Raw genomic sequence first — 12717 nt, 5'->3', positions numbered from 1 at the left:
AGCAAAGAAAAAAGAAACACCAATATTTCAAAGGAGTATCCATTTCAAAACGATGGCAAGCATAACAAGCAGGATCAACTTTCCAGAATTGTTTGTTGCTCTTTTAGGAACATAGATTGCTTAAATTTATGATGTTAAACTTGTTTAAATATTAGCACTAGGCTGCCTTTCATGCTTTGTCCAAAAAAAAAAAAAATGGTTATTTTAGATATTTTTAGTATTTTCAATGAGAGAGCAAACTTTTAAATTTGTTGAGCTTTTACTTATTTTAGTGTGTGGATAATTTAAATGTTTTATGTCAAATTTATACCATTGGTAGAACTATGTTGTCTTACTTGATTTGTTGTTAAATTTGGGTGAATTTATCGCTTTTTGGAACTTTTAATGATTATAAAAGGTAAATTCTCAATCATGTACAGTTATTCCTTATTTAAGCACATTGATAGCTTAGGTTTGCGATATTAATTTTGCTTAAATATTAAAACAATTCTCGTTTGCTTCGTTTGTCAAAATATTTTGTAATTTAAGTCTTTTTAAGCATTCTTTATGCCTTAAAAATTTTAAACCAAGTTCTTTGCTCTCTCTGTTTTAGGTATGTAGACAACTTAAACTTGATATATTAAACTTACTCAAATATTAAATAAGGATATGAGTTTTTTTTTTTTTTTTTCACTGTCATTCTTAAAATTATTAGTTATAAAAATCATTTATTGGTTGAATTGCAAGAAAAATTTTTATTGGTAGAGTTTGGTAAAGTGAAATTTTGCATTTTTTTTATTAAATATTTATGCTTTTTTTTTTGTCAAATTTGATTTATAAGTTGACTTTCTTTTCTACACTTTTTACGATATTAAATGATAAATTCTCAAGCATATCCAGTTATTACTCATTTTTAAACATGTGTTATTTCTGTATTTTTTCTATTAATTATCTCTATTTTTTTATGATAATTATTAATGCCATCTAAATAAGTTTAGATCTTTTATGATAAGATAAAAATTTTATTACATTGAATCTCTGAATGCTTTAAATAATAAAAATTATCGAATTGACTTTGTTGTTAATATAGTTATAATGCATTTGATTGACTAAGACTCAAACCCTAAAGATAAAAATTGTTGAATTGATTTATTGTTAAAAGGATCAATGGGTTGTTGACATTGGTTATGAGCTTTGTCTAGACGATTGCTTTATAATTAACTTTGTGTTATAGTTTTAAGGTTCATTTTTTTTTAACAAGTATTTTGGATACGAGAAAGGTGTCAAAAGACACTCCGATGTCTTGTAGCAAAGATTTTAGGTGTTGAAATATAGAATGAGGACATAAAAATTACTTAATTTATTAAGCAATTGACGAATGATTTAGATAATTCTATGATAACTTTTCTTCTTAAACATATTGAACCTAATTTATGTTTGCTATTCCATCAATCTTGACCTTAGCCTAAAAATTTTTTATATGCATATTGCATATATATCCTACAATTTATAGTATTATTATAGACAAAAATTACAAAGGGTCATATACATTAGCAATTCACCTAATTTATTTTAATTGGATTTGTTGAAACATCTCTTTCACAGTGCTACTAATAATCTATTTAAATCCTTTCACCAATTTTTAAACGTATATCACTTTATTTTACCGATTTTAAAGAAATGCAACATCTAATATTATAATTATAAGTCTAACTTTTATATTGCCAGTATTAGAAAAAAATGGTGAATTAAGAGTTGAAAATTATAAATATTTTGATTTTGATAATTGTATTTGATAAAGATAACTACAAGAAAAATATTGTCTACCAAAACAAGAATTTATGAAAATTAAATTACTACTACTATTAAAAAAAATTATTTTAGGATAAAACCATTTATGGATAGACAAAAAAGTTTCAACATTTTTTTGTGAAAAAAAAAATTTAATTATTGAATTGAAAGTGGTTGATAAAATATTTAAAATCTAATATCATAAAAAATCTACTCTTATAAAAAGCTATATAATTACTCCGTATATCTAATTTTAGATATCTTAATCTATTCACACATGTCATGCATAATCAAATTATTGTTATATTCGTAAGTACATGATCTCCGCACTATTTTTTTTTTTTTTATTTTCCATTTCCTTTTATCCAAATTACCCTTCTCCACCCAACTCAATTTTTTTATCATTCAACACACCCCATTGTTTTAAACAGACAAAGCCATGATTTTGAGATTTCAATTAAACTTAGAATCGTCAAATCAAAAATTAATAAAAATTAATATCGTTTTTGCAAAAACCGAATATCTATGATTAAAGTAGTGACATAATCATTTTTGCACTGCAAATATGCATATTTTTGAACAGTTAAAAAAAAGGGTATGATCTTATGCAATCACACATTCTATCACGATCAAATCAAAGCCGTCCAATGCTTTGATCTAAAGGTGTAATTTAAGACCCGTTCCCTTCATTACGTTCAAAATCATTGATGACACTAAAACTTTCATAGTCACCTGTTGCAAATCGAGGGCAATTGATGACATTTTAAATATGTAATTTTGAAATAATTAATTGAATGAAATAAAATTAAAAATAAACTTAAGAGTAATTTATGTTTAGTAATAAAAATAGTTTTATGTATAATGTGTTTTTAACGTATTCGACAAAAAAAAAAGGAGAGATTTTGAAATAAAATAACAATAATAATGAAATTAATTCGATTTGATTTGATTTGATAAATTAAATTTTAGTTTATATGATCATTTATTGATATTATTAAAATCCACATATTAAATGTACATGCATACATAACTTAAAAAGGTAGAGCCAATAAATTATATTTTAATATGTTGAAACGTGTATAATTTTTAGTAAATTTATTTTAAGAGTTGAATATTTATAATTGAAAAAAAAATACAAAATTATTTTATTTATTAACAACGGAAAAAAAGTTTTATTACTTTTAATATGAATTTTAATTGAAAGTAATTTAAAATAAATATTATAAAGAAAATATAATCAATTTATTTTTAAATTAAAAATACATCAAATAAAATAGAATTCATTTATTAGACGATACATTAAAAATTTTTAAAATTATGCACATATCGGATAATAGAAATCGTTCACATTGAATATTTTAATTTTTATAAAATATTTTAACTTTTATATCTTTATATAAATGTTAATTATGGAAATTAATAATTTTTTAATAAATAATTATTATGATGTGACTATAATACAGTAAAATTAATTTGTATTAGTTAAAATTTTTTATTTTTTATAAGTTTTATTTGGCTTTTTAAAATATATTTTGTATGATTTTTATATAATAAATTTATATAATGAGTTTATATTTAATGTTTTGATAGTACATAAATTTATACATCGTTACCATGTTTGATGAAGTCAATTTCTTAATAAATAAATAACAATTTCTAAAATAAATATAAAAATTTATATCTTTTAAAAAATTTAATTATTAATGAGACGAGATAATATGATTTAGGTCATCAATAAAATAATTTATAAAATCTATACAACACATCAAATATAAATCTTTGTATAATTATAAAAAAGTCTCAATCATTCACAAAATTTTCATACATATTATGAATAAATTAGTAATTAATTTAATAATATTGTTCTTATTAACCTGAAGTTTTAAAAAATTATTGTCATCTAATCTAAATTGACAAGTGGACGGTGGAGACGTGGTAAAGCAGCGTATCGTGTAAGCCGCGATGCAGAGGACATAAATTAAGGCAAGACAAAGACGGATGGTCCTTGGAGGTTTATTTCAGTCTGTTTCTAGTTTTTTCGTGTGAGAGGAAAAAACAAGAAAGGAGATTTGTATTTGACAGTGCCTTTTGAGTTTTAGGGTTTCTATCTTTCATTTGCTCTCCAAATTTCAGGTATTTTTTTTTTCTGTGAAACCTGTTTGGTTTCAGTGTTTTTGTCTCGTGTTTTTCTTCTTTGGACTTTTTTTTACAGGGTTTTTGATGTATTTTTGAAAGGTCCTCTGTTTTTGAAAAATTTTAAGCGTTGTAGTTTGCAATGCTGCTTCAGTAGGTGGCTTTTTTCAAGGATTTTCTTCTTTTTTGAGTATCATCTGCGCTTCGTTCCATTTTTTGTTTCTACTTTTTCAATAAACACTTCAAGTTTGCAACTTTTTAGCTGTTTTTTTTTTTTTTTTTTTTTTCTATTTTTAAGGACTGTAGTTTTTCGTCGGTGTAGAGCACATTTCTATTTTGAGAGATGTATACCTTTCGTAACCTTTGTTATTTTATTTTATTATTCAGTTCTTTTATAGTAAAAAAGGTTTCTTTTTTGTCATCTTGTAATCAAGCCATTTAGAAAGTTGTTACATTTTTGCTTCAGTTGGGATTTTTAACTCCGTTTAAAAGTTTTTTGTCGCTTCATTTACTCTTTCTCTGCAGTTATAGTCTTTTACTGTCTCTTGATGTGCTAAAGGTATTTACGTTTTGGTATTTTTTCGTTCTATCCCTTAAATGATGCAATATATTTGGTTAAAGTTTTGACTTTTATGCTAAAAACAGCACCTTTTTGCCTCTTCATGTTAACCGTTTTAGTGCATAGCAGCATTAGTGCCTCTGGTTCAAGCTCATATTCTTAAAGGTTCCCTTTTTTTTTTTTGTACTCTAAGGGTTTCTTTTTCTTTTTCTTTTTTTTTTTTCCTTTGTGCTTATCTCTCTATTTTTTTTCTTGTGTAAGTTCCAGCATTCATCAACATACGCTTTTTTTTTTTTTTTTTTTGCTATAGATCCTCTGATGTTTAGGTAATATTTGTATCCTTTGTAAACACGTCTTTAATATGCATGCATGTGGTTTCTTAAGCATTTTGTTAGGAAAAAAAAAATCTCATTTTTAAATATTATATAGTTTTGGTGCCTTGGCTTTGTTTCTTTTTTGGCGTACGAGCATGTTGACTTTGTTTTCCTTAGTGGCGTACGAGTATATTGCTAGAAAAAAAAAATCACGTTTTGAGTATATTGTTAGAAAAATTTTATTTTGTTGTTTACTTTGCCAAGAGAATACATCATGCAAAAATATAACACGAACACAAAACGAATAAAAGGGATACGAAATAGGATACTAATAAAAACATGAAAGAAATATAATTTATAATTTTAATAATAATTATATATATATGTATTTAACAAAATTAAAAATATATATTTTATATTTTATCATCTATATTAATTGTGGCACGTAATTTTCGTATAAAATATAATATTAATACATTAAATTTAAATGACACAAATACAAAAATCCACAATCTAAATTTTAAATCATTATTTATTCACTAAATTCCCTTAATCTCTATGTCTATATTTCTCAAAAGGAAATGGATATATTTTTGTTGATTTCTCTTAGGATATTTCAAATAACAAAAAAAAAAAAAAAAAAACAATCCTATAAAATAAAACCATATAAACAGACACTATATAGTTTAAGAGAACTAGATACTAAGTTGTATAGATTGACGAGTTTTAAGATTGTGATATGTCAAGGGTAATTGCTACTAATTTTTTCTTTTTTGTTGAAAATAACTAATTTATCAACTTAAAAGTGGGAATTACTTTTTTCTGCATGAAATGGTTATAGTTAATCTTTTTCTGCATGAAATGATACTGTTACGTACCTACTTTTTGTGGAATTTCTGTTGTAGCTAATCTTAAATGCTTACTAGTATTTTTATTTTCTTTCACGTAAGAAAATTTTTCTTGGTTAGGAAATGGACTCGTCTGAGAAAGAGGGAAGCGGGGCAACGGGCTCTCTTCCTCCTCCCCCGCCTCTGCCTCCCAATGTGGCACCAATCAAAGCAGAATATGAACCTGCAAAGAAGGTTTTACGTGTCCCAATGGCCAGGAAAGGTCTTGGATCTAAAGGGCAGAAGATATCTATTCTCACAAATCACTTCAAAGTGAATGTTGGAACTGTTGATGGGCATTTCTTCCACTACAGTGTATGTAATTGCTTACTTCGCTCTGCTTATCTTTTTTTCTCATTGGTAAATAGAAATTATTGATGCAAGTTTCTTCTTCTTTTGCAATTTGGTTCAACAGGTTTCTCTTTCTTATGAAGATGGTCGCCCAGTGGTTGGGAAGGGTGTTGGAAGAAAGGTGATGGATAAGTTGCATGAGACCTACAGCAGTGAGTTGGCTGGAAAGGACTTTGCGTATGATGGGGAGAAGAGTTTATTTACTGTTGGTCCTCTCCCAAGTACCAAGCTTGAGTTTCCTGTTGTGCTTGAGGATGTTACATCCGACAGGTTGACGTGCACTTTAGATTGATTTGCAGTATTTACACTGCTCCCATTCATTGTTTCTAATTTTTTAAGTATGTATGGAAACAATAGGAGTGCAAGCCCTGATGGCAATGAAAGCCAAAAAGAGCGTGAAAGGAAGATATTAGGACGTATGCACCCGCCAAAGACATTTAACGTGGAGATTAGCTTTGCCGCAAAGATTCCCATGCAAGCCATTCAAAATGCTCTGCGTGGACAGGAATCAGGAAACTCACAAGAAGCCCTGAGGGTGCTGGATATCATTTTACGGCAGCATGCTGCAAAACGGTGAGTTAAAATATGTGCCTGAGTATTCTTTTCTCCACTTTTAGGTTTTGATCCCGGATATTATATTTATTCTGACATTACGTTCACTTACGTAGGGGATGCCTACTTGTTCGCCAGTCTTTTTTCCAAGATGATGAAAATAATTATACAAACATTGGCCGTGGTGTCCTAGGATGCAGGGGATTCCATTCAAGTTTCAGAGCTACTCAAGGAGGCCTTTCCCTGAATATTGGTTGGAACCTCATCTCGCAGCACTTACGCATTTGTGTGCTTTGTATTGTTTGTATAATTACTATTTCTCTTTGTGTTTCAGACGTATCAACTACAGTGATATTTCAACCTGGTCCAGTATTGGATTTTTTACTTGAGAATCAGAATATGAGAGATCCTCAGTACCTGGACTGGAGCAAGGTTATCAATAACTACATTTTTTTGCCAAGCGAATTTGAGTTCTTTGCATCAATTATTAATTACTAAACCGCAATTGCTTGAAACCCTGAATAGGCTAAACGAGTGCTTAAAAATCTGAGGGTAGAAGTCAGACCATCCAATCTGGAGTACAAGATTACCGGATTGAGTGACCTTTTCTGCAAAGATCAGATGTATGATTTCCCGGTCTCACAATAGTGCTTTTTCTTTGATTGGTGCTAAATTGGCTACTATTTAACTTTGAGCTTTTCCTACTTGCCTGTTGTGTAATACTTCAGTTTAAAGTTATTGTTTCTTATTTGTTGTGTGCTGTGTCCATGATGCAGGTTCTCATGGAAGCAGAAAAGTATGAAGAATGAGAATGGTGAAGCAGAGACCGTGGAGATTACTGTTTATGAATATTTTGTCACCCATCGCAAGATACAGTTGGCTTATTCTGCAGATTTGCCATGCATTAATGTTGGCAAGCCAAAGCGGCCAACATATATTCCTTTGGAGGTGAATGAGTGCATTGTGGCTTTGTTTTGTTACATGATATATGCTTAGCAACTAATTCTTGTCTATGATTTGTTGTGCACCTGTTGCAATGCCATAGCTGTGCACTTTGGTGTCGTTGCAACGCTACACAAAAGCGCTATCCACTTTCCAAAGAGCTTCGCTGGTCGAAAAATCAAGGCAGAAGCCTCAAGAAAGAATGAGGCTCTTGTCTATTGTAGGTCTATTATAAACTTCTGACTCTCAGCATTTCACTTGTTCTATAACTTATGAGTGTTGCATATTTTTGTGCAGGCTTTACATAACAGTAATTATGGTGCTGAACCAGTGCTGCGTTCATGTGGTGTTTCTATCAGCTCTAATTTCACCCAAGTGGAAGGCCGTATTCTGCCTCCTCCGGGGGTAGGTTAATGATGAATTTTGTTTCTTTCTTTGATATACGGAACGTGTATGCTGGTTGTTGAGGGTTAATTTAATGATCCTTCTTTTCGATGTACATGCTAATTGAGTTATCTTTTGATGACAGATAATAGCGGGCGATGGTAAAGCTTTCGCGCCTAAGAATGGGCGATGGAATTTCAACAATAAGGTCTATAGCTTCTTTGCTTTTGCAGCCTTCTATCTTATATATGTTTCATCTCTTGTTTCTCAACAGTTCAGTTATGCTTTCATAGAGATTTGTGGAGCCAACTAGGATTGAAAGTTGGGGTGTTGTTAACTTCTGGCCACGTTGTGATGTAAGTCGACTTGTGTTGGATCTGATGAGTTGCGGAGAAATGAAAGGAATGGTAAGTTTGTTGTCTAATTTTTGTTTTGGTTGTATTGGTATTGTCAATCAGCACATACAAAGTTATAGAATTCAACTTGTTGGCTTACGTTCTTTTCCATGTCTCTTTTTCAGCATGTAGATAGACCATTTGGTGTGTACACAGAGAAGAATGAGAACGGACGTCTCTCTCCTGTGGGTAGAGTGGATAAGATGTTTGATGAGATGAAATCTGAAAGTAATGTCTCTCCACGGTTCCTTCTTTGTGTGCTGCCTAACAGGAAAAATTCTGATCTTTATGGTGTGCACAAACTCATCTGTTCATACATTGTCTATGCGTGTTTTCCTGGAAGTCTTTTGCTTACGTAGTAAGTTCAACGAATTTTCTAAGGTCCATGGAAGCGAAAGAATCTTGCCGACTCTGGCATAGTCACTCAGTGTATGGCTCCAACTAAGTTCACTGATCAGTACCTTACGAATCTGCTTCTCAAGATTAATGCAAAGGTCTGCTTCTGTCCAACGATTTCTTTTTTCTTTTTTTTTTAACTTAAGCCATTCCTCTGGTTGCAGTTCTAATCTTCTGTAGTTAAACCATTAAGGTTATTGTTCTATTTATAATTAAACCTGCTAATATCATAATCTGCTCGCAGCTTTGAGGACTGAATTCAATGTTAACAATCCAACAACCACGTCCCTTCCCTGTTGTTTCAAGGGTTCCAACTCCAAGTTCTATGATCCCTGTTGTTTCAAGGGTTCCAACCATGATCCTTGGTATGGATGTGTCACATGGCTCTCCTGGGCAGTCTGATGTCCCGTCAATAGCTGCGGTAGGGATGATCTTATTCCTTATCATTGGGTTTCTTGAGTTTCCATAAATTGCAAGCAGTTATAGAGATGTGATTTGGCAGTCTGTCTATACTTCAAAATTTGTGAGATTTTTTAACTGTATTTAATTGTAGGTGGTTAACTCCAGGCAGTGGCCCTCCATTTACCGCTATAGGGCATCTGTCCGGACACAGTCACCCCGGGTTGAAATGATAGATTCACTATTCAAACGAGTGTCTGACCGGGTGGATGGAGGTGTTATGAGGTACGTTTCAATCTTAAAGTTATTTGACTAAAGAGGGGACAAGTATTGGCCAATAAAAGGGACAAGTTATTTGTTGAAAATTTATTTTTTATATCCTCATTATTGTTTCTCTCTTCTTGCTTGGGGCGTCAATGGCGGTGGGTTGTAATAAGAAAGTTGTGTAATATGTTATTCTGCTGGTAATCATTTATGTCTGTAGTATTTTAATTTTTGGGAATATAATGTTTCGAGTTTGTGTACCTAATGTATTTTCTTTGACATCAGGGAGGCTGTCTTTGACTTTTTTAGAAGCTCACGACAGAAGCCTCTTCAAATCATCATATTCAGGTTTCTTATTTTACATTTTGCTGTTTCTCACGTTCATTCTATATAACAAAAATATTCTAAATCATACATTTTTAGGGAACTCAGGGATGCAAAATTTGGTTTTCCTGCTTCTTAATTGCCACAGCTTCGTCTCTGCTTTGCAAACTCTATTTGTATTGATTTCTAACTTCTAAGTAATGGGTGTATTTATTCTGTTAAATCATCTGTTTTACATGTGAAATGCTGTCTTGATATTCAAGTATATTTGATCTGCTCAGTCTCTTCATGCTGCTTACGGAATGTACAAGTTGTCCTTTAAACTTTTAATCAAACTAGCATGTTCCTTTCTGCCTGCTGTCTAAAATGCTTCAGAACATTCTCATTTTTTAGCCTCTTCCATTATTCTCATTTTCTGCTCTGGCTATATGACTTAAAATGTTGTGAATCCCCCCCCCCCCCCCCACACCCCAAAAGCCCTAACTAACATTTACATTTCTGTTTTGTATAGTTGGGTTCTATGAATGTAATTAATACCTGCTATGCAAAACTTTTTTTTTATGTTACAATGCTGTGAATTTTTATCATTCTATTGCAGGTTTTATGGTACTTGGTTAATCTTTACATCATTTATGTCCTTTTTTGACAATTTTCTTTTTCAAATTTTGTTTTATCTTCTTATGAACCATCATATCTCTTTACATACTTCTTGTAAGCTAGTTTGTGGTTATTGCGCTGATGTTTCTTTTACCTTTTATTGAGATGCTTATGCATGCTTACTTGCTCATTATTCTTGGTTCCACTCAGGGACGGGGTCAGTGAGTCACAGTTCAATCAAGTTTTGAACATTGAACTGGAACAAATTGTTGAGGTATGTAGTAGTGACTTTCAATCATGGGAACTGAAAATTGTACATTTCTATTTGAGTTATTCATGCAAAATAAGTACGAAAATTGTGCTAGTTATAAATCAGTCATTAAGATGATAGTGCTTGGGATAAAACATCTCTCGTTAACGTTTCTACTTTATAGGCTTGCAAGAATCTTGATGAGAATTGGAACCCCAGGTTTGTGGTCATCGTAGCACAAAAAAATCATCGTACAAGGTTTTTCCAGCAGGGATCTCCTGATAATGTTCTGCCTGGTGAGGCTCACTCATTATTTGATGCATGTCATCTGGTACCTCTGTTATAGTTGTTAAAATCGATCCTTTTTTTATTGTTTTGCAGGAACCGTGATAGACAACACAGTTTGTCATCCACAGAACAATGACTTTTATCTATGTGCACATGCCGGAATGATTGTAAGTTTTTCTAGAATTTTGTTTCAGTTGATTAATGGTTGTTGATTTTGCAATTTTGTCTCACTTAATTGGTCAAGATATTGCCAACTACATTTGTACTTGCCTTCTCTATCCAGAATTCATTGTTTGTATTTTAAGGCTGTCATGCATGTTTTGTTGTGAAAGAAAATGCACGACTGAAATTGAAGTTCCTCTTACGGTGGTTGGTTTCCTCATCCAAGTTGTGCTCGACGCTTTTGCTGTGTCTTATGGGTATAGCCCTTCATCTTTTATTGTAACGTTGGTTTGTTTGTATAATTTGTATTTGCTGTTCAGGGAACCACAAGGCCTACCCATTATCATGTTCTCTTAGATGAAATCGGATTTTCAGCTGACGAACTGCAAGAACTTGTCCATTCTCTATCATATACGTAAGCGTATAATCATGTGTTGTAATTACTTCACAAATGTTTTAAGTTGTAATCACGGTTGCATTCCTTGTAATCTCTTTCTAATGCAGGAATCAAAGAAGTACCACTGCCATATCTGTAGGTAAGTATTCTGGTTGAGATGCTTCCCTAGTGTTTGTGATATGCTTTTTCTCAAATGCCAAATTCATTTGGTTTACCTAATTATTTTCCCACTTTATCTCCATATAATAGTTTGTCGTTTTTTGCTTGATTCTGTATTTCTATTTCTTAAAGGTGTTTGTTTCTAATCTTTGGATTGCAGTCGCTCCTATTTGGTATGCGCATTTGGCAGCTTCGCAGTTGGGGACTTTCCTGAAGTTTGATGAGGCTCCTGAGACATCCTCAAGCCATGGTGGGGTGACTGCTCCTGGAGCCATACCTGTTCCGCAGCTGCCGTGGTTGAACAAGAATGTCTCCGATTCTATGTTCTTCTGCTGAGACCTTTTGACCATGTTTACTATAGGCTTTTGGTTTTACCAGCAACTGATCTGAAACCCTTTTTAAGTATATTTAAACTTTAGAGTTAGGGCTATCTCAGACTTGTTCTGATGATGACGTGCTGTTCTCTGAATCATCATCCATTTTGGTTATAAACTTTTTGGATGCCTGGCTGCTAACGTATCTAAAGATATGAATGCTTCACTAGGAAATTCACAGTGGCTTTTTCCTGTTTGGTTTAGTGAAAGTGGTTATAGTACTGCCCTTTACTCTGTTCTCTTATTCACTGTTAGGCTTGGTTATCAGTTACTTAACAAGTTAGATGTGGTTTCTGAGTAACTACTTTTGTTGGTTTCTGATGCTTTGAAAACTATACCATTTCGTTATTACTTCTCTATTATATAATGTAATGCTTTTCTGTGGCAAGAATGAGTTATATTTCTAGCATATTTAACTTTTCCGGAAAGAGTTTGTTGGTTTTGGTAGGAAAAAAAATAGCATACAAAAATTTATCGACAATACTTCCTCTTAAAAACGAATCTCTACTGTTTCACGTAGCAAAGAAAAAAGAAACACCAATATTTCAAAGGAGTCTCCATTTCAAAACGATGGCAACCATAACAAGCAGGATCAACTTTCCGGAATTGTTTGTTGCTCATTTAGGAACATAGATTACTTAAATTTATGATGTTAAACTTGTTTAAATTTTAGAACTAGGCTGCCTTTTATGGTTTGTCAAAAAAAAAAAATGGTGATTTTAGATATTTTTAGTATTTTCAATGCTTAGAGTGGGCAAACTTTTAAATTTGTTCAGTTTTTACTTATTTAAGTATGTAGATAGTTTAAATTTTTTATGTC

The 12717-nt window shown here is 31.6% G+C and overlaps 2 protein-coding genes across 2 annotated transcripts; both read left to right on the top strand.

Moving 5' to 3' along the window:
- Positions 1-5747: 5747 nt before the first annotated feature.
- On the top strand, positions 5748-8933 carry LOC149518354 (protein argonaute 4-like). The gene is made up of 14 exons (XM_089761545.1): positions 5748-5978; positions 6079-6284; positions 6372-6587; positions 6683-6819; positions 6901-6998; positions 7092-7189; positions 7343-7514; positions 7612-7728; positions 7806-7913; positions 8038-8100; positions 8186-8299; positions 8413-8578; positions 8669-8781; positions 8928-8933. The coding sequence occupies exons 1-14, from the start codon at positions 5748-5750 to the stop codon at positions 8931-8933; spliced, it is 1845 nt and encodes a 614-aa protein (XP_089617671.1).
- A 1469-nt stretch (positions 8934-10402) lies between these two features.
- Positions 10403-12237, top strand: LOC149518353 (protein argonaute 4-like). The gene is made up of 4 exons (XM_089761835.1): positions 10403-10541; positions 10702-10813; positions 10899-11503; positions 11684-12237. Exons 1-3 carry the CDS (start codon positions 10443-10445, stop codon positions 11015-11017), a joined length of 330 nt encoding a protein of 109 aa, XP_089617961.1. The 5' UTR covers positions 10403-10442; the 3' UTR covers positions 11018-11503; positions 11684-12237.
- Positions 12238-12717: the final 480 nt, after the last annotated feature.

The sequence above is a fragment of the Durio zibethinus genome, chromosome 6, assembly GCF_047325235.1.
Source record: "Durio zibethinus cultivar Kanyao isolate XHJ-2024 chromosome 6, ASM4732523v1, whole genome shotgun sequence".
Classification (NCBI taxonomy): Eukaryota; Viridiplantae; Streptophyta; class Magnoliopsida; order Malvales; family Malvaceae; genus Durio; species Durio zibethinus.
Note: the sequence above shows the minus strand (reverse complement) of the source record. Positions and strands in the feature narration are given on the sequence as shown.

Bases quoted from the DNA above. Each gene is read 5' to 3' on its own strand.
- LOC149518354 (XM_089761545.1), top strand. From the start codon at position 5,748: ATGGACTCGTCTGAGAAAGAGGGAAGCGGGGCAACGGGCTCTCTTCCT. The intron at 5,979-6,078 runs GTATGTAATTGC...TTGGTTCAACAG, and splicing joins GGCATTTCTTCCACTACAGT to GTTTCTCTTTCTTATGAAGA. The intron at 7,515-7,611 runs GTGAATGAGTGC...GCAATGCCATAG, and splicing joins CAACATATATTCCTTTGGAG to CTGTGCACTTTGGTGTCGTT.
- LOC149518353 (XM_089761835.1), top strand. From the start codon at position 10,443: ATGCTTACTTGCTCATTATTCTTGGTTCCACTCAGGGACGGGGTCAGT. The intron at 10,542-10,701 runs GTATGTAGTAGT...TCTACTTTATAG, and splicing joins AACTGGAACAAATTGTTGAG to GCTTGCAAGAATCTTGATGA. The intron at 10,814-10,898 runs GTGAGGCTCACT...ATTGTTTTGCAG, and splicing joins TCCTGATAATGTTCTGCCTG to GAACCGTGATAGACAACACA.